Here is a 21,592-nt window from a genome sequence, read left to right as displayed (position 1 = left end):
TTACTGTTACTACTTACTCTTACTGTACTAGGAGTCTAGGACACTCAGTCACTGTGTTCATAGGCTACTAGCTCCTGCGTGCGTGCACTCACTGTCTGAGTGTACACACACCCACACTCCATTTCCTTCTGATCGCTGATTGATTATTGTAATTAGTTAGTTCTACTTACTGTTACTACTTACTCTTACTGTACTAGGAGTCTAGGACACTCAGTCACTGTGTTCATAGGCTACTAGCTCCTGCGTGCGTGCACTCACTGTCTGAGTGTACACACACCCTTCTGATCGCTGATTGATTATTGTAATTAGTTAGTTCTACTTACTGTTACTACTTACTCTTACTGTACTAGGAGTCTAGGACACTCAGTCACTGTGTTCATAGGCTACTAGCTCCTGCGTGCGTGCACTCACTGTCTGAGTGTACACACACCCACACTCCATTTCCTTCTGATCGCTGATTGATTATTGTAATTAGTTAGTTCTTCTTACTGTTACTACTTACTCTTACTGTACTAGGAGTCTAGGACACTCAGTCACTGTGTTCATAGGCTACTAGCTCCTGCGTGCGTGCACTCACTGTCTGAGTGTACACACACCCACACTCCATTTCCTTCTGATCGCTGATTGATTATTGTAATTAGTTAGTTCTACTTACTGTTACTAGTTACTCTTACTGTACTAGGAGTCTAGGACACTCAGTCACTGTCCATAGGCTACTAGCTCCTGCGTGCGGTCACTCACTGTCTGAGTGTACACACACCCACACTCCATTTCCTTCTGATCGCTGATTGATTATTGTAATTAGTTAGTTCTACTTACTGTTACTACTTACTCTTACTGTACTAGGAGTCTAGGACACTCAGTCACTGTGTTCATAGGCTACTAGCTCCTGCGTGCGTGCACTCACTGTCTGAGTGTACACACACCCACACTCCATTTCCTTCTGATCGCTGATTGATTATTGTAATTAGTTAGTTCTACTTACTGTTACTACTTACTCTTACTGTACTAGGAGTCTAGGACACTCAGTCACTGTGTTCATAGGCTACTAGCTCCTGCGTGCGTGCACTCACTGTCTGAGTGTACACACACCCACACTCCATTTCCTTCTGATCGCTGATTGATTATTGTAATTAGTTAGTTCTACTTACTGTTACTAGTTACTCTTACTGTACTAGGAGTCTAGGACACTCAGTCACTGTCCATAGGCTACTAGCTCCTGCGTGCGGTCACTCACTGTCTGAGTGTACACACACCCACACTCCATTTCCTTCTGATCGCTGATTGATTATTGTAATTAGTTAGTTCTACTTACTGTTACTACTTACTCTTACTGTACTAGGAGTCTAGGACACTCAGTCACTGTGTTCATAGGCTACTAGCTCCTGCGTGCGTGCACTCACTGTCTGAGTGTACACACACCCACACTCCATTTCCTTCTGATCGCTGATTGATTATTGTAATTAGTTAGTTCTACTTACTGTTACTACTTACTCTTACTGTACTAGGAGTCTAGGACACTCAGTCACTGTGTTCATAGGCTACTAGCTCCTGCGTGCGTGCACTCACTGTCTGAGTGTACACACACCCACACTCCATTTCCTTCTGATCGCTGATTGATTATTGTAATTAGTTAGTTCTACTTACTGTTACTACTTACTCTTACTGTACTAGGAGTCTAGGACACTCAGTCACTGTGTTCATAGGCTACTAGCTCCTGCGTGCGTGCACTCACTGTCTGAGTGTACACACACAACACACACTCTATTTCCTTCTGATCGCTGATTGATTATCGTAATTAGTTAGTTCTACTTACTGTTACTACTTACTCTTACTGTACTAGGAGTCTAGGACACTCAGTCACTGTCCATAGGCTACTAGCTCCTGCGTGCGTGCACTCACTGTCTGAGTGTACACACACTAAATTTACTTGTGATTACTACTGATTATTGTAACTGCTAGTTGTACTTCCTGACTGTTACTACTTACTTACTGTACTAGGGGACACTCACTCAGTCACCTCACCAACCAACCCACTCCATTAAAGTACCCCACTTTTCAGCCGCCCTTTTAAAAAACTTTTCTCTATACGCCCAAAACATTGAAGATGTCTGGAAGTGGCAGCCAGCGCGGTTTGGGCAAGGGGAAGGGCAACAAGGGAATCAGGAGGAGAGGGAGCAGCATTGTGGCAAGCCGCGGCCGCGGGCGCGCCACAATGCACAGTTCCGCAGCAGCAGCAGCAGCGTCAGTGGCTAACATTCCTCCCATAGCCACTGGCCGTGGACGCCTTGGGCGCCGCCCAGCAGGAGCATCTGCAACTCACGCTGCAGAGACACAGCAGCAGCAGCGTGTAGCACCTGCTCCCATTTTCCTCCAGCCGGGTCGGAAACGTCCCATTGAGGAAAAGGATGCAGACACTGTGGTGCAACTCATGACGGAGGATGAGCAGCCCGCCATCAGCTCTGCATCCGAGGCCTCCACCCTCACCACCACCACCACCACCACCCCTGTTCGCAGCAGCCGCCCAGCAGGGTCTGGGGAGGAGGCCAGTTCACCGTCACTCGCCGACCTGTCATTCAGCAGTCTTTTGACCCCAGGCATCATGAGTAAATTGTCTGCTGTTGTTGGCGTTCTTGAGGAGGAGATGCTGATGGGCACTTTGGGGGATGAGGGATTGGACAGCAAGACTGTGGCGACAGTCAAGCAGCCCATCCATGCATCAGGAGAGGAGTTTGGGGGGTCCTCATCCCAGCAGGACATGTTTCAGGAGGGGGAGGATGATGATGACCCGGTGACAGACAGAGACTGGGTGCCACCACCTCCAGGGGATGTCGTCCTCAGCAGCTCTGAGGAGGAGGAGGAGGATGCTCTTGTGGGCCTTGCAAGGAGGCGCATCATTGCAAGCATTGGCAGCAGCAGTAGGCAGGTCCCACAGCCTGCTGGTGTCTCAGGCTCAGCAGCAGCAGCAGCAGCATCTGCCAGTACCACCACCAGCCGCACCCAAGCCCCCCAAGCCCCCCCCCCCAACCACCACAGGGAGACAGGCAGCAGCGCTTCCATGCCGTAGGGGGATGTTTAAGTCACCAATCTGGCGATATTTCACCATGCCCACTGTGTACAGCAAGTACGCCACTTGCAACCACTGTCAGCGGAAGTTGAGCAGAGGTGCAGACCCCTTAAAGTTCTGCACCAGCTCGCTCATCAACCACCTTGCGGCTAAACATTTCCACCAGCATGAGGAGTTCCAGAGGCTGAAGGCATCTGGTGCTGGCAGTGGCACCACACCCATCACTGCACAGCCTTCAGCAGCAGCAGCAGCAACAGCAGCCACCCGCCCTCCTGCTCCTCCAGCAGCACCAGCAGGAGTGCGGAAACGCACTGCTCCTCCCCCCTCTGCAACTCCTGCCGCCGACACTGAGGCCTGTTCTGGCAGCCAGTCCTCAGTGGCCTCCTCCGCTGTGTCTGCTGATTCCCGTGCCAGCAAAAGGCCACGCCAGAGCCTTTTGAGCGAGTCCTTCCAGGGGGTGGTTAGGGCTCTGCCTCCCAGCAGCCGTCGCGTGCGGCAGCTGAACGGCTTGCTGGCACGGGCCATGTGCTCCCAACTCCTGCCGTACACGCTCGTGCAGGAGGGGAGCGACATTCGTGCGCTGCTTGCTTGCGCAGCCCCAGACTGGCAGCTCCCCAGCAGACACTTCTTTGCCCGCAAGGCCATTCCTGCACTGCACCGCTTTGTGATGGCCAATGTGGAGCGAGGGCTGGAGCACGCGGTTGGTGAAAGGGTCCACGTCACCATGGACTCCTGCAGCAGCCGCTTCGGGACAGGCCGCTACCTGTCCTTCACTGTCCACTGGGTCAGCTTGGTGGAAGGGGGTGAGGATGGGAGAGCAGCAGCGGGCACAGCAGCAGCAGCAACACAGTGGGTGGTGCCACCTCACAGGGTCAGGGGAACTGCAGCAGGTTCCTCCGATCCTCTGCCATCCTCCGGCACACCTGGCCAAACCCCCCGCCTCAGCAGCAGCGTGAAGGCCCGCCACTGCCAAGCGCTGCTGCACTTGGTCAGCCTTGGGAAGACCAAGCTGACGGCAACCCATGTGTTGGCCAAACTCCAGGAGCAGGAGAGGATTTGGCTGACCCCCAGAGGCCTCAGAGTCGGAGAGGTGGTGGCCGACAATGGGGCCAATCTGGTTGCCGCAATAGACAGGGGAAACCTGACCCACATCCCCTGTCTTGCCCACGTGCTGAACCTGGTGGTGCAGAAGTTCCTGCGCACCTACCAGGGGATGGGCGAACTGCTGGAAACGGCAAGGAATGTTGTGCGTCACTTCCGGCGCTCGGCTGCAGCCTGTGCGAGCCTGGAAGACGTGCAAAAGGAGCTGGATCTGCCACGCCATCGGCTGATCCTTGACGTTCCGACTCGCTGGAACTCCACCCTGGCGATGTTGGAGCGTCTGGTTGAACAGAGGCACGCTGTCAACCAGTACCTTGCCCTGGCCACTGTTTCCGCAGCTCAGAGAAGGGACAAGACCAGCAACATCCCGTCCATCGTCCCCGATGATGACTGGAGGCACATGCAGCAGGTGTGCTTTGTGCTGGCTCCCTTCCTGCAGGCCACAAACATGGTGAGCAGGGACCATGCTATGGTCTGCGAGTGGGTGCCCCTGGTTTCTCTGCTGAACAGGGCCCTCGATGCTTTGCTGGAACAGGGAGCGGCAGCCTTGGACCAGCAGGAGCGGCAACCAGCTGCGCAGTCCACCTCTGAGGGGGAGGAGGAGGAGGACTTGGTGGAGGTCCCTGACCTGGCTGCTGATGAGGGGGATCAGCACAGCGCAGCTGAGTTGGTGCGGGGGTGGAGAGAGGATGAGGCGGCAGAGGAGGAGGATGAGGACAGCACTGACGTCGATGTGCCAGCAGACGTGGCCCGCCTCTTCCCAATGGCAGCGCACATGCTGAGGTGCCTGCGCAGGGACCCCAGGGTGATCCAGATGAAGCAGAGGGAGGAGATCTGGATCAGCATGATGTTGGACCCACGCCTCAAGGGGAAGTTGAGCCAGTTCCTGCCGCCTGCAGGATGAGACCCAGCGCAACAAATAAGGAGCTTGCAGCAGGCCCTTGTTGAGCGCTTGGAGGAAGCCTTCCCCCAGCCTTCCACCCCCACTGTCCAGCAGCCAGCACAGAGGCAGCAGCAGGTGCCTGCATCCAGCAGCAGCAAGCACCCCACAGACCTGCTGTCTCTCAGCCACGAGCTCTACAGGACTGTAGAGGCTCCGGCAGCAGTGACTAGAGAGGAGATGCATGCAGCAGCATCCTCCTCCGGTCACAGCCAGCGCCTGACCCGCATGGTGGCTGACTACATGGGGTCGTACAGCGGGCTTGACAGCGATGCCCCTGTTGATCCCATGGAGTATTGGGTCAAGCGCATGGAGATCTGGAGCGAGCTGGCGCAGTACGCCCTGGAAGTGCTGTCCTGCCCCCCTTCCAGCGTGCTGTCCGAGCGCTGCTTCAGTGCAGCTGGTGGCGTGGTCACCGAGAAACGCTCACGTCTGTCTCACAAGTCTGTGGACAGACTGACGTTTCTCAAGATGAACCAGGCGTGGGTGGAAGGCGAGTTCCTGGCCCCTGTTGTCGGCGAGAGGGGGACATGAACTGGCTGCCGGAACCATCGTTAATGTGCCTTACCACCCTTTACCACCTCCTGGCTCCTGCTCACTAAGCCAGCCTGGTTCACTTTGACTATTACGTCGCCTGCAGCCACACATTTTACACCTACAGTGGGCTGCTGTGTACTGCCCTTCTGCTGTCTGTCTGTGTTTCCCACTGCCAGGGTACACAGAATTACCTTCTTCTGCTGCCACTCTGCCACCAGCTATTACGTCAAACAATAGCTATTTTGGTTGCAAAACCAAAACCAAACAAACCATTAAAAAAAATAAAAGGTTTAATTTTTCGGAGGTGCCCGGGTTGAAAACTGTGTTGTCCCAGTTGTGTATTGGACACAATGTGGGCTGCACGACCGCTGTCTGGGACCTCCTGTTGTGTTTATTTACAGCCCTGGTATCACCGCTAGGTACCAGGGCTATTATGTCACGCTGCCTACCTGCTGCCACACTCACACTGCTCCTCCACACCTCCTCCTGCTGCTGCTGCTGCTGTCTGTCTGTGTTTCCCACTGCCAGGGTACACAGATGATTTACCTTCTGCTGCCACTCTGCCACCAGCTATTACGTCAAACAATAGCTGCTCGCCTACTCCTCCATTCCTCCTCCTGCTGCTGCTGTCTGTCTGTGTTTCCCACTGCCAGGGTACACAGAATTACCTTCTTCTGCTGCCACTCTGCCACCAGCTATTACGTCAAACAATAGCTATATTGGTTGTAAAACCAAAAACCAAAAAACCATTAAAAAAAAAAAAAGGTTTAATTTTTCTGAGGTGCCCGGGTTGAAAACTGTGTTGTCCCAGTTGTGTATTGGACACAATGTGGGCTGCACGACCGCTGTCTGGGACCTCCTGTTGTGTTTATTTACAGCCCTGGTATCACCGCTAGGTACCAGGGCTATTATGTCACGGCGAGCTGCCTGCCTCATTGACTGCCTGCTGCCACACACTCATCCTCCTCCTCCTGCTGCTGAATTTACCTCCTGCTGTCTTTGTGTTTCCACTGCCAGGGAGCACATACAATGGCGCTTCCAACATGCGTGCGCCCACCAGCTATTTGTTACGCTCAAAAATAGCTGCATTTCTTTAAAAAAAAATTGAAAAGAGAAATACGTGAAGATGATGAAGAAGAAGATGAAAAAGAAGAAGAAGATAAAGAAGAAGAAGATGAAGAAGATGAAGAAGAAGAAGATGAAGAAGAAGATGAAGAAGAAGATGAAGAAGAAGATGAAAAAGAAGATGAAAAAGAAGAAGAAGATGAAGAAGATGAAGAAGAAGAAGATGAAGAAGAAGAAGATGAAGAAGAAGAAGAAGAAGATGAAGAAGATGAAGAAGAAGAAGATGAAGAAGATGAAGAAGAAGAAGATGAAGAAGAAGAAGATGAAGAAGAAGAAGATGAAGAAGATGAAGAAGAAGAAGATGAAGAAGAAGAAGAAGATGAAGAAGAAGAAGAAGAAGAAGAAGATGAAGAAGAAGAAGATGAAGAAGATGAAGATGAAGAAGAAGATGAAGATGAAGATGAAGAAGAAGATGAAGAAGATGAAGAAGAAGATGATGAAGAAGAAGAAGAAGAAGAAGATGATGATGAAGAAGAAGAAGAAGAAGAAGAAGAAGAAGAAGAAGAAGAAGAAGAAGAAGATATAGAAGAAGAAGATCTAGAAGAAGAAGAAAGATAAAGAAGAAGAAGAACAAGTATATACAGTAACACTACTGAACAAAATTTAGGACACAACTTCTCTTTCCACATTTTTTTTTAAAGGAACATCCCCACATAATCACTTGCTGTTGTTACTTGGAAAAAAAGATGTTTCTTGCATCATTCACCCTCAAAACAAGTGTTGGAAGCTATTTAAGGCCAATTCGAATAGTCAGCTCGAATAGTGAGCTCGAATACCGACTCGAATAGTGAGCTCGAAGTCCGAGGTCGAATCGAATAGTAAAAATTATTCGACTCGAATATTCGACTGACCTCGAATAATTTACTATTCGAATTCGACCAAACTCGAATTTTAAAAAGGGGTATTTGAGCATCACTACGTGGGGCCATATCCACCTTATAACGCGAGTTTGCTGACTATAACTAATCAGCCCATGGATTTGGTGAGAATGATACCTATCAATGTGCTAACTGCATGTCATTGTTGAAGCGGAAAAGAGAACTTTGAAAAATTCAGCTATTGTCACAGAGCAGTGATATATGGACATTTGTGCAAATTGGGACTTGTGTTCTAGTTAGTAGATTTGCATTGACACTTTATACTGACAGGTGTAGAGCGCCGCACTCATTGCCTTTTCAGAGTGGGATACACGCCAAAAGTCCCCGGGAAAAATCCGGATTTGACGCACAGCAGCGTTTTAAGTGCAGAAATCACATTGCATGTTAAATTGGAGGCCTAAAGTGCTTTAAAACATCTTGCATGTGTATAAATCAATCAGGTAGTGTATTTAGTGCACTGTTTCACACTGACAGACCAAACTCACTGTGTAACACACCACAAACAGCTGTTTGTGTAGTGACGGCCGTGCTGGACTGGTGTGCACCATGGCCAGAGTGCAGGCGATAGCGGTTTTCAAGCCCATATGGTCGCCGGGCTGAGGTAGCTCAATGACAGCACAACAGTGACTGTCCAGCTGATCGAATTTGGTCTGTCCACAATGAAGCTATGACCTTATTATCTTGGGTGTGCCCCCCCCCCCCCGAGACACTCGTATAGCCGGCGGTCTTTGCTTCATTGTGATACGCAAGCCCCTTCACCACGGCGAGGTAACGATCACGAAGGGGAATTGACACATGTACATGCCTTTTGTTTTGTTGTTGCAGCTGCAGTGCAGCCAGAAAAATTAGGCAGGCATGTACACGCACCAGAAACATTATTATAAAAATTCAGGAAACCGCTTGGAGTCCTGGACCCTGTATGTGGTGGCGGAGAAGGCAGTCAAGCGGCCTGCAGGCAGAGATGCTGTGTGGGGAGCGACTTAGTCTTGGGGCAGGCAGTCACATGGCGTGCAGAGATGCTGTGTGTGGGGACTGACTTAGTCTTCGGGCAGGCCTGACCGTGCTTTGCAGACCACCTGGTCAGATGGACCCTTGACCCAACGCTGTGTGCCAGACAGGGGCGTTTCTAGGGTCCTTGGAGATCGGGGGCACCTGTGGGCACCAGGTGGGGAGGTATATGCGCGCGCCGCGGCAAAAAATGGGCGTGGCCATGAGGTGAGTGGGTGGGGTCATGGGTGGGGACAAATGTACATGAACTTAGCAGCGGTGTAAGCTACAGATAACGGGCCTGCCCATCGAAATATTGGATGGAGCCCCCGTCCTTTATTTAGATAATTTACAATCAGTATAGGCATAGATCAAAGATGTATACGCACATACAATTTTGATTGGTCAATCACTGACCCCCAATTTTACCACCCCCGTGCAGTAAGTGGGCCAACAGACAATGAATTTTATGAACAGAGCTAACATTGGCTAATCAAAATTGTATGTGTGTACCAGGCTTTACAGCTAATACTGTACATACTGAAAGTAGCAGGGAGCAGCATACAATATAGCTGGTTTACAATCAGTAAAGGCACAGAGTAACACCTTACACTGTACACACTGGAGGTAAATCAGCACACAGTGCAGGGACTAGAGAACAGCGTATACTGTACATACTGTAGGCAGCAGAATTCAGCACACTGCAGCTAGCGTGCCAAAAATATGAGGATCACGTTGTGCGGCGTGCTTATCGCGCCGCACCGAAAAATGGGTGGGCCATGGACCAGAATATAGGTGTGGTAACGGGTGGAGACAAATTTACATGAACCTAGCAATGGTGGGACATTAGATTATGACAGTGGTGGCGAACCTTTTGGAGGCCGAGTGCCCAAACTGCAACCCAAAAGTCACTTATCTATCGCAAAGTGGCAACAGCAATTTAAACTAAATACTGTACAAACGTTTTAACTCATACATGAACATTATGGAAAATCCAAGTTGAAAATAAACTTTGAAGATACACAATTTCATCCATCCTACGCCTGAAAAATGTATTCAATTTTTTAGAACCTCCCAGTTTTATTTTCTGTTTTAAAAAGCTAAAAAAGTAGGTTTAATGCTATTGTCTCATATGATAAGGATTCAGCTTTTCCCATAGTCTCGCAGTTAGCAATCATGTGACCCCCAACAAGACAAATTCAGCAATCATGAGGCCCCCAACAAATCATGAGGCCCCCAACAAGACAAATTCAGCAATCATGAGGCCTCCAACAAATCATGAGGCCCCCAACAAGACAAATTTAGCAATCATGAGGCCTCCAACAAATCATGAGGCCCCCAATAAGACAAATTCAGCAGTCATGAGGCACATAAATAGACAGCATTTCACATAAATAGGCAGAATGCCCCCTTAATATGGTAGCCCCCCAAGTTAGGTAGTGAGTGACAGGGACCTCCAGGTTAGCTAGTGAGTGACAGGCGCCTCCAGTTAGGTAGTGAGTGACAGGGACCCCGATAGTGAGTGACAGGGAGCCCCTTTAGGTAGTGAGTGAGTGCCAGGGAGCCCCTTTAGGCAGTGAGTGAGTGCCAGGTAGCCCCTTTAGGCAGTGAGTGAGTGCCAGGGAGCCCCTTTAGGCAGTGAGTGAGTGACAGGGAGGCCCTTTAGGTAGTGAGTGAGTGACAGGGAGCCCCATTAGGGAGTGAGTGAGTGACAGGGAGTCCCTTTAGGTAGTGAGTGAGTGACAGGGAGTCCCTTTAGGTAGTGAGTGAGTCACAGGGAGCCCCTTTAGGTAGTGAGTGAGTCACAGGGAGCCCCTTTAGGGAGTGAGTGAGTGCCAGGGAGCCCCTTTAGGCAGTGAGTGAGTGCCAGGGAGCCCCTTTAGGTAGTGAATGAGTGCCAGGGAGCCCCTTTAGGTAGTGAGTGAGTGCCAGGGAGCCCCTTTAGGTATTGAGTGAGTGACAGGGAGCCCATTAAGTAGTGAGTGAGTGACAGGGAGCCCATTAGGTAGTGAGTGAGTGACAGCAGGGAGCCCCATTAGGGAGTGAGTGAGTGACAGGGAGCCCCATTAGGGAGTGAGTGAGCGACAGGGAGTCCCTTTAGGCAGTGAGTGACAGGGAGCCCCATTAGGCAGTGAGTGACAGCGAGCCCCATTAGGCAGTGAGTGAGTGCCAGGGAGCCCCATTAGGTAGTGAGTGAGTGCCAGGGAGCCCCTTTAGGGAGTGAGTGAGTGACAGGGAGGCCCTTTAGGCGGTGAGTGAGTGCCAGGTAGCCCCATTAGGCAGTGAGTGAGTGACAGGGAGTCCCTTTAGGTAGTGAGTGAGTGACAGGGAGTCCCTTTAGGTAGTGAGTGAGTCACAGGGAGCCCCTTTAGGTAGTGAGTGAGTCACAGGGAGCCCCATTAGGCAGTGAGTGAGTGCCAGGGAGCCCCTTTAGGTAGTGAGTGAGTGCCAGGGAGCCCCTTTAGGGAGTGAGTGAGTGCCAGGGAGCCACTTTAGGCAGTGAGTGAGTGCCAGGGAGCCCCTTTAGGTAGTGAGTGAGTGACAGGGAGCCCCTTTAGGTAGTGAGTGAGTGACAGGGAGCCCCATTAGGCAGTGAGTGAGTGCCAGGGAGCCCCTTTAGGTAGTGAGTGAGTGCCAGTGAGCCCCTTTAGGGAGTGAGTGAGTGACAGGGAGGTCCTTTAGGTAGTGAGTGAGTGACAGGGAGGCCCTTTAGGCAGTGAGTGAGTGCCAGGGAGCCCCATTAGGCAGTGAGTAAGTGACAGGGAGTCCCTTTAAGTAGTGAGTGAGTGACACGGAGTCCCTTTAGGTAGTGAGTGAGTCACAGGGAGCCCCTTTAGGTAGTGAGTGAGTGACAGGGAGCCCCATTAGGCAGTGAGTGAGTGCCAGGGAGCCCCTTTAGGTAGTGAGTGAGTGCCAAGGAGCCCCTTTAGGGAGGGAGTGCCAGGGAGCCCCTTTAGGCAGTGAGTGAGTGCCAGGGAGCCCCTTTAGGTAGTGAGTGAGTGAGTGACAGGGAGCCCCTTTAGGTAGTGTAGTGTAGTGGGGGTGTCTCAGCACCTTGCAGGGAAAAAAATATAGGAGACAAATACGGGAGCCCAATAGTGTAGTATATTAGTATGTAATTGAAAAAAGGAATTTCAATAAATTACTATTCACAAAAGGAGGTTGCAAGGGCAACCAACCATAGGAAGCAGGTGGAGACCATAATCCCGACTCCACTCGTGGTAGTCCCAGCAGGGAGCCCCATTAGGGAGTGAGTGAGTGACAGAGAGCCCCATTAGGGAGTGAGTGAGTGACAGGGAGTCCCTTTAGGCAGTGAGTGACAGGGAGCCCCATTAGGCAGTGAGTGACAGGGAGCCCCATTAGGCAGTGAGTGAGTGCCAGGGAGCCCCATTAGGTAGTGAGTGAGTGCCAGGGAGCCCCTTTAGGGAGTGAGTGAGTGACAGGGAGGCCCTTTAGGCGGTGAGTGAGTGCCAGGTAGCCCCATTAGGCAGTGAGTGAGTGACAGGGAGTCCCTTTAGGTAGTGAGTGAGTGACAGGGAGTCCCTTTAGGTAGTGAGTGAGTCACAGGGAGCCCCTTTAGGTAGTGAGTGAGTCACAGGGAGCCCCATTAGGCAGTGAGTGAGTGCCAGGGAGCCCCTTTAGGTAGTGAGTGAGTGCCAGGGAGCCCCTTTAGGGAGTGAGTGAGTGCCAGGGAGCCACTTTAGGCAGTGAGTGAGTGCCAGGGAGCCCCTTTAGGTAGTGAGTGAGTGACAGGGAGCCCCTTTAGGTAGTGAGTGAGTCACAGGGAGCCCCTTTAGGTAGTGAGTGAGTGACAGGGAGCCCCATTAGGCAGTGAGTGAGTGCCAGGGAGCCCCTTTAGGTAGTGAGTGAGTGCCAGTGAGCCCCTTTAGGGAGTGAGTGAGTGACAGGGAGGCCCTTTAGGCAGTGAGTGAGTGCCAGGGAGCCCCATTAGGGAGTGAGTGAGTGACAGGGAGCCCCATTAGGGAGTGAGTGAGTGACAGGGAGTCACTTTAGGCAGTGAGTGACAGGGAGCCCCATTAGGCAGTGAGTGACAGGGAGCCCCATTAGGCAGTGAGTGAGTGCCAGGGAGCCCCATTAGGTAGTGAGTGAGTGCCAGGGAGCCCCTTTAGGGAGTGAGTGAGTGACAGGGAGGCCCTTTAGGCGGTGAGTGAGTGCCAGGTAGCCCCATTAGGCAGTGAGTGAGTGAGAGGGAGTCCCTTTAGGTAGTGAGTGAGTGACAGGGAGTCCCTTTAGGTAGTGAGTGAGTCACAGGGAGCCCCTTTAGGTAGTGAGTGAGTCACAGGGAGCCCCATTAGGCAGTGAGTGAGTGCCAGGGAGCCACTTTAGGCAGTGAGTGAGTGCCAGGGAGCCCCTTTAGGTAGTGAGTGAGTGACAGGGAGCCCCTTTAGGTAGTGAGTGAATCACAGGGAGCCCCTTTAGGTAGTGAGTGAGTGACAGGGAGCCCCATATGGCAGTGAGTGAGTGCCAGGGAGCCCCTTTAGGTAGTGAGTGAGTGCCAGTGAGCCCCTTTAGGGAGTGAGTGAGTGACAGGGAGGCCCTTTAGGTAGTGAGTGAGTGCCAGGGAGCCCCATTAGGCACTGAGTGAGTGACAGGGAGTCCCTTTAGGTAGTGAGTGAGTGACAGGGAGTCCCTTTAGGTAGTGAGTGAGTCACAGGGAGCCCCTTTAGGTAGTGAGTGAGTGACAGGGAGCCCCATTAGGCAGTGAGTGAGTGCCAGGGAGCCCCTTTAGGTAGTGAGTGAGTGACAGGGAGGCCCTTTAGGCAGTGAGTGAGTGCTAGGGAGCCCCATTAGGCAGTGAGTGAGTGACAGGGAGTCCCTTTAAGTAGTGAGTGAGTGACAGGGAGTCCCTTTAGGTAGTGAGTCACAGGGAGCCCCTTTAGGTAGTGAGTGAGTGACAGGGAGCCCCATTAGGCAGTGAGTGAGTGCCAGGGAGCCCCTTTAGGTAGTGAGTGAGTGCCAGGGAGCCCCTTTAGGGAGGGAGTGCCAGGGAGCCCCTTTAGGCAGTGAGTAAGTGCCAGGGAGCCCCTTTAGGTAGTGAGTGAGTGAGTGACAGGGAGCCCCTTTAGGTAGTGTAGTGTAGTGGGGGTGTCTCAGCACCTTGCAGGGAAAAAAATATAGGAGACAAATACGGGAGCCCAATAGTGTAGTATATTAGTATGTAATTGAAAAAAGGAATTTCAATAAATTACTATTCACAAAAGGAGGTTGCAAGGGCAACCAACCATAGGAAGCAGGTGGAGACCATAATCCCGACTCCACTCGTGGTAGTCCCAGCCGGGACCTGGATGTGATCGCTCTCCTTGAAAAAGTAGGGACAGGTGTCCACTGTGGGGCACCCACAGGTGGTCTGTCACCACCCCTCAAACACAGATTGTTTGGGGGTATAGCTATGCACAATTGAAGGTAAAGAGGCACCCTGGTTGAAATAAAAGCATCTAAAAACAGCTTAAAATCGAGGAAATAATATGAGGTGGCTTACCTCAATAACGAAATCCTTGTATATGACAAAAGATTTTTATTTAGCACAGGCAACGCGTTTCACCCGCTTCATCAGGCCAATAAAAGTGCCAAATGAACAAGTCGATATGGCAAAGGGAGCCTCTCAAGGTGTTCTGTGTTAAATAGTCAACTACGTCCTGACAATCTTGGGGGTTGATAGCACGCGCCTTCTGAACACTGGCCTGCCTCTGCCTGTTTTGTCCATATTAGGGGGATGAAGTGAAAGGTATGCACTGACTTGACTAATACAATGTGCTGTCACACAGGTGCGGTGAACAGGTATGCAGTGACTGGTATCAATACAATGTGCTGCTGTCGCACACACAGGTACCGTGAACGGGTGCAGTGACTGGTGCTATATAACACTGCATGCGCTCACGTAGGTAGGTGCACTGAACAGGTAGGTATGCAGTGATTGGTATTACAAATGTGCAGGTGTCACACACCCAGGTACTGTGAACATGTGCAGTGACTGGTGCTATATAACACTGCTTGCACTCACGTAGGTAGGTGCACTGAGCAGGTAGGTATGCAGTGATTGGTATTACAAATGTGCAGCTGTCACACACACAGTAAGTCACTGAATGTGCTGGGCCTGGCAGTGGCACAGTAGGAATTACCAAGGGGCCAAGGGCCAGCTGCGACTGACTGACAGGGCTGTATATGCAACACAAGTGTCTGCGGAACACACACACAAAAAAAAAATAGATCACAAGAACAACATTAGCTCTCAAAAGAGCTGTTGAGGGGTTCTTTTTAGCAATAAGCATCAGCAAGGAGCAAGCTAACAAGCCTAACTAAGCTTTCCCTATGTCTACAGCAGGTTCCTCTCCCTTCTTTAATTACTGCAGCCACACGAGTGAGTGAAAAGGCTGACGCTGCCTGCCTTTTATAAGGGGGGGGGGGGGCTCCAGGAGGGAGTGTAGCTACCCTGGCTACCCTGTGTCTGTTGACTATGATGTAGAGGGTCAAAGTTGACCCTAATGATGTAGTATAGGGGGCGGGTCGAACTCGCATATAGTTCACGGTTCACCGCCGCGAACGCGAACCGTCGAAGTTTGCACGAATAAATTTGCCTGCGAACCCTTCGGGCCCTCTCTAACCATAGTCAAACTCCTTTTAACCTTTCCCCAACACTGAACAGATTTCTGGTTTAAGCTATTTTTTAGGTAACATCAGTTTCATGGCAAGTTCACTGTGACCTCTTAGCTTGGTCATTCTGAACAGTAGACTTCTGGGAATTAAAACCAACTTTTCAACAGGCGAGACCTTTGCTTTGTAATAGGGAGAAGAAGCAGCATAGGCAATGAACCTCAGCAGCAAGTCATGGAACATGCACCTTACCCCCTGAGTCCAAAACCACCACCTCAGAAACCTGACACCACCACATTGCATCTCTATCTCCCATCCGCTGACCCCGAAGAAGAGGAAGAGCCTACCAGGTATAACAATTCATTGGTCATTTCAATATTTGTTTCAGCCACTCTGAAATACTGATAAAATCTACCATGTTGTTTTTTGAACCAAATGACAAAATTAATTCTTAGAACTGAAGCAATGGGCCCGATAGGCCTAAATGATAAGGTAGAAATGGCTAGCATGCTAGAACCATAGAATAGAACTGCTGTATTATTGTACATTGATGTATTTTGGTATTGTATTTTGTACTTTGTAATTTCAGTGATCTTAAGCTATATAGTGATGAAGTGCTGAGACGGTTACAGAAGGTGGAGATGTGTCCTTGTCTTTGGGTACAGCAGCACAATAACCCCATTTATGATTAATTTTATGTGGGGCATTCCTGCTTTTGGCAACTTGTGCTGAGGTACATTTAAGACTGGTGACAGACCTTACATATCCCAATGTTTATCTATTCAGTTATATTCTTAGTCTTACGGATATTGGGATTCTTTGGAACTTTTTGAACCCCTAGATTCCTGTGTCCAGTTAACGTCGCTACTAGATCTGTTTTGTAATAGTCACTGAGTATCCTATTGTTTTTAACTTTTTTAATGACGTTCACTGTTCTGAGTCACTGTCACTTTAAGAAATACACATTGTGACACATTCTGATCTCTTTAGACCTGGCAGACAAGACGACGTTATATATGTTGCCCATAATTTGAAACGTCTTACATGGACCACTTACTAAAAACTGAATGATGTTTTAATGTATCCTCAGTTTGAAGCTGTGAGGTAATGGTTAACTTCTATCGCCTCTTTGGTTGCTATGACAACCCGTTTCTCTATTTAAGTTCGGAGCTTAATTTGTAGCCCTGAACTATGGGTAATGTAGTCCTGTATATTGTCTCCGTGGAGATTTTCACTAAGACGCGACGTCAGAGCGCATTAGCACGCTCGGATTTGTGGGCAATGTAGTCTCTTGAGACGCGTCCCTAGGGACGCACTAGTGACGAACGATGCTTAGCGCCGTCTTGTTGGGCCAGGCCTGAAGCTCCAATCATGGAAGATTCGGCTTTCCGGAAGGGGCGGGGCTTTATCCCGTCTTTTACCCGGAACTGGCCGTCTTCCATTCAAAGGTGGTACACAGCGTGACCAAGTGTCGTTGTGACACGAAACGGCCGTCGCTTTCTGCCATCCACACTCGCTACCCACCTCCACCACCACCATCGTCCAGCATGGGTCACACTAATGGAAACCTGATGTAAGAGATCCGATGTTATGTTATACCACTGCTGAATACAAACACATATTTCAAAGAACGGAAGGTGCACGTTTTCTTTTTCTTCTTGTTGGTCTATTGTTTTTTGAACCATGTTTCTCTTTGACATACAAAACAATTTAAAGTAGAAGTAAAATCAAATAAAACAATCAGCAGCATTTGGCAAAATCATAGTATGAACAATGTTTAAAGTAGACCTGAGCTCTGTAAAAATAAATAAATAGAAGCAAACGGGACAATTGCCCCAGAGCCTGTAGGGGCCCCTATGGTGTCCCCCCCCCCCCAACTTAACTGTTGCTCTGCTCCCCTGGGCCTCTGCAGAGTCTCACCTGTGCTGGCAGGTGCACTAGCTACGCTCCTGTCTTCATCCACCGCTGGCTGCATCTTCTCTGTGGTAACGGAGGGGAGGCGCCTTTAGGAATGCAAGAAAATACAGACAAATAGCAGCAAGCTCAGGAGCCTATGACATGTTATTTTCAGAGAAATACTAAAATGTAATGCGCTGTGGGTGCTATTTGCAAAGTATTAAAACTTCTTTATTGTTAAAGAGAACCCGAGGTGTGTTTAAAGAATGTTATCTGCATACAGAGGCTGGATCTGCCTATACAGCCCAGCCTCTGTTGCTATCCGAAACCCCCCTAAGGTCCCCCTGCACTTTGCAATACCTCATAAATCACAGCCGTGCTGTGAGGCTGTGTTTACATCTGTAGTGTCAGTCTCGGCTGCTCCCCCGCCTCCTGCATAGCTCCGGTCCCTGCCCCCGTCCCTTCCCTCCAATCAGCAGGGAGGGAAGGGATGTAGGCAGGGACCGGAGTTCTGCAGGAGGCGGGGAGAGCAGCAGACTGACACTATAGAGATAAACACAGCCAGCTCTGACAAGCTGTTTGTCAGCAGCGTGGCTGTGATTTATGAGGGATTGCAGAGTGCAGGGGGACCTTAGGGGGGTTTGGGATAGCAACAGAGGCTGGGCTGTATAGGCAGATCCAGCCTCTGTATGCAGATAACATTCTTCAAACCCACCTCGGGTTCTCTTTAACAATAAAGAAGTTTTAATACTTTGCAAATAGCGCTGTAGATTAAATTTTACTATAAGCACTTATTCAGTAATACAAGGATACTGTTATCCATCCAGCAGCTGACAGGCCTCACTGGCGCAGGTGTTTGACAAACAATTTTTACGATGTTCAGAGAAATGTTGGCTATGTGTGCAAATTGGTTTTGTGAAAAATGCTTTTCTTTGTACAAACCAGGATTGGTTACTTGGATATTCTGGAAATGCCATTTATCTCAAAGAGGATGCACAGTCTTTAATCTGTTCCTGTGCTTCATTACCCCCGCCCCTGTTATTGTGGGTGAATATTAGCTTAGACTAAGTTACTTTTTTTGATCCACTGCTATTCTATTCACTTACAATGAGCAGTATCCTGCTTCTCCTTCTCCTCTCCAGTGGCATAGGAATCACCATAGCAACAATAGTGACCGCTATGGGGCCAGTAGCCAAGGGAGGCCCGGTGTGTGCATGGCCAGAGGCTGCCAAGGCAAGACATGTCAGGGGGCTAGGCCAGAACCCGGCCTCAGTATCAGTTGCATGCATGAGTCAGCAATGTTTAAAGTAGACCTGAGCTCTGTACAAATAAACTGCAGCCTTAGAACTGTCCGTTACTGACCTCTCCAAGCTTATTGCTAATATACCTGGCTGTGGGCTCCAGTGGCTTTTTTTCTTACTTTGAAGTTGGTGGGAGGAGGGGAGGGGGTAGTAATAGTAATTCTCCTGGTAGGTTTGGTCTCTGCATTAGTGTGGAAGCACTTCTATTACAGTACCCAGAAGTCAGTAAGGCCTATGTTAATTCAGTCTTGAACTGTCTTTACAGTTTTTGTTTTTAAAGAGTCAAGGTGTTCTGTAAAGTCTTACCTTTTGAAATGACCTAATTATTAAGGCTTTGTTCATAACACAATCTGGTGAGAATAAAGGCTGATACACACACGTCGGATTTTTCCAAACGACCAGTCGTTTAAACGTCCAAATGACCAGTCGTTTAGAAGTCAAATCAGGCGTGTGTACAGTCGGTCATTCAGCTGATAACGCTGGTTTTGACGGATCCGCCGTGCGGATAATACTTGGTTTTCTTTCTCAAAGCAAAGTTTATCTCAGGTTCTAAAAATTTTGTTTCCTTTCTTTTTCCTAGGAATACAAGTGAAGTACCAGAGAACATAGATGCAAGCATTTCAAAAGCCACTGTAAAAGTCACTCCTCGAAAGCCTGCAGCACAGATTCCTCTGAGAAAACTAAAAGAAAAATGGATACGTTTGCCATGCAAAGAGGCCCTGTCCACAGCCAGCCTCTCTGTTCAGTTTGGGCCAGACAGTAAAGGGTTACTTGTATCTCCTGGCAGGAGATTATTGCTGGACACCAACAGAAACAAGTTTCCCCTTAATGATGATACAACTCAAGTGAGTTATTTGCAGAGGCCAGCAAGTAATATAGGCTGCGGGATGGGTTCTTATTACACAGATCATGTAGTAGGGAATTCTGATTATGGACTGAATGTCAAAACTCTGACAGTGCACAATGACAGATCAGAAAGGGGGAAACTGTTTAGGAAAAACCTGAATGTAAGATGTAGAAGTCAACCAAACATTTTAGACATTAAAGAAAGGGGTGCATACATTTAAAGGAGCACTATTGCAAAAAGGTGTGATACTTAAAATACATACATATTACAATGTACATTTCTCCTAGAGTAAAATGCACTATAAATTACCTTTTTCCTATGTTGATGTCACTTACAGTGGATAGTAAATCTAATATGACAGATCTGACAAATTTTGGCCTAATCCATCATTGGAGATTCGCAGGATTACCTTTATTCTTTACAGAAGCTCTGCCTGTAAAGATTCATAAATAAAATTACTGGGTGGCCTCCCTACTGGTTTGCACAGGTTTTGGATAAAGAAAGTACTGTTGAGTAGGATCTTTTGTAAATAGATACATACCTGAGAATGCATGGATTAATCTGAACATATATGAAAAAGCTGAAGCATGGTAAAATGATTCGGATAGCTTCATTTTACAAACTTGTACAAGCTTTCCTGCATGGCATACAGTACTAGATCATTTTGCTTTAGGAGCTTAAGGAAGGATATACATGTTCAGGCACAGTTTACTTTTCTTGACCTTTGTAATGAATTAGTTCTGCCAGACAGCCATGTAGAGAGCTGAGAAACTTAAGGGATTGTAGCAGGGATGTAGCTACAAGCCTCATCAAGAGCTCTTGCCCACTTTTTCTACAATGTGTTGTCCTCCCTCCATTGCTCCTGGTCTCCCCGTACACCCTTAGTGGCGTCTATTTGAAAAGGGCGCCTGGAAAAAAGGGCTCCTGGTGTAGCCCATATATACCAAATTCGGCTACAAAAAGGGCGCCTGGTGTAGCCCATATGCCAACTTCGGCTACAAAGGGCACCTGGTGTAGCCCATATGCCAACTTCGGCTACAAAGGGCACCTGGTGTAGCCCATATGCCAACTTCGGCTACAAAGGGCACATGGTGTAGCCCATATATGCCAACTTCGGCTACAAAGGGCACCTGGCGTAGCCTATATATGCCAAATTTGGCTACAAAGGACACCTGGTGTAGCCAAAAAAGCTAGTTTTAGTTTATAAAAAGGATGCTGTTATAGGCAAAATGTGTTGGGCTATAAAAGGGCTCTAGATATAGCTAAGAAAAGTTATTATTATGACCTAACTGCTCCCTACTCTCACACAGTACCCTCCCCTGATGGTGTCTAACCCTAACCCCCCAGGTGGTGCCTAACCCTAAGACCCCTCAGATGGTGCCTAACCCTAAGACTCCCCAGGTGGTGCCTAACCCTAAGACCCCCCAGGTGGTGCCTAACCCTAAGACCCCCCAGGTGGTGCCTCTTGTAGCCTATATCAAAACTCGGGCGCGCTTTTCACCACCTTGTAGCCCATATTTTCAGAAATAACATTGATGTCTATGGAGGCGGCCGTTTCATACAGGCAGCTCAGGAGCCCTTTTCAACGGATCCCCCCTTGCGTATCAGCTAAGTTTACTATTCAGTCCAAGCAGTATATGGCAGATGTTACAGAGCCAGTAGCCCTTTCTGATGCAGGCCAGGGACGCCTCTGACGATTTTGTCACTCCAGGCGAGGAAACCTGTAGCGCCCCACCGCCCTTTCCATGAAAATATTCGCAATGCGGCAGCATTTCACCAGAAAAGAATCATAGTACAGTAGTGGTTCAGTGCAATACTACGAGCCGCCGATCTACCGCCTCTATACCACTGTGTCCAATTGAAAAATGTACTGTTTGATAGTAATTTTGATACATTTTTGCCACGGATTGATTGAAATTCTGATCAATGTGGGTGGTTGATAATCGCCAGATTCGATCATAGTGAAACAATCTGTCTGTAAAAATGAATGCATGTACTGACAGCTATATGCTAGGGTTACTAATAACACGCTTGGGTGATTCAATTGTAAGGGTAAGATTGAGGGGGGAAGGGGGCAAAGTAGAGAATGACAATGGAACATTTATAATGTACTTTTCTCCTGGTGGACTCAAATTGCTGACTCGCTCAGTAGGCAGTAGCAGTGTTAGGGAGTCTTGTCCAAGGTCTCCTACTGAATAGGTGCTGGCTTACTGAGTAGGAAGAAGCAGAGATTTGCTGAGCTTTGAACCCAGGTGGCCTGTGCCAGAGGCAGATCCCTTAACCATTACACTATACAGAGAG

The 21,592-nt window shown here is 49.1% G+C and overlaps 1 protein-coding gene across 5 annotated transcripts in view; it reads left to right on the top strand.

Annotated features, from left to right (window-relative positions):
• LOC137528439 (uncharacterized) overlaps positions 1-20,077 on the top strand; it is a 49,375-nt gene extending 29,298 nt beyond the window's left edge. For 4 of the 5 annotated variants that reach the window (XM_068249727.1, XM_068249726.1, XM_068249725.1 and 1 more), the window contains 2 exons: positions 15,441-15,597; positions 19,025-20,077. In XM_068249727.1, coding sequence (XP_068105828.1) covers positions 15,441-15,597; positions 19,025-19,511 — 644 coding nt within the window. In that variant the 3' untranslated portion in view covers positions 19,512-20,077. The remainder of the gene's footprint in view (positions 1-15,440; positions 15,598-19,024) is intronic. The other variant, XM_068249728.1, reaches the window with a different exon arrangement.
• Positions 20,078-21,592: the final 1,515 nt, after the last annotated feature.

The sequence above is a fragment of the Hyperolius riggenbachi genome, chromosome 8 (assembly GCF_040937935.1).
Source record: "Hyperolius riggenbachi isolate aHypRig1 chromosome 8, aHypRig1.pri, whole genome shotgun sequence".
NCBI lineage: Eukaryota > Metazoa > Chordata > Amphibia > Anura > Hyperoliidae > Hyperolius > Hyperolius riggenbachi.
This window is presented reverse-complemented; position numbering and strand designations above follow the sequence as displayed.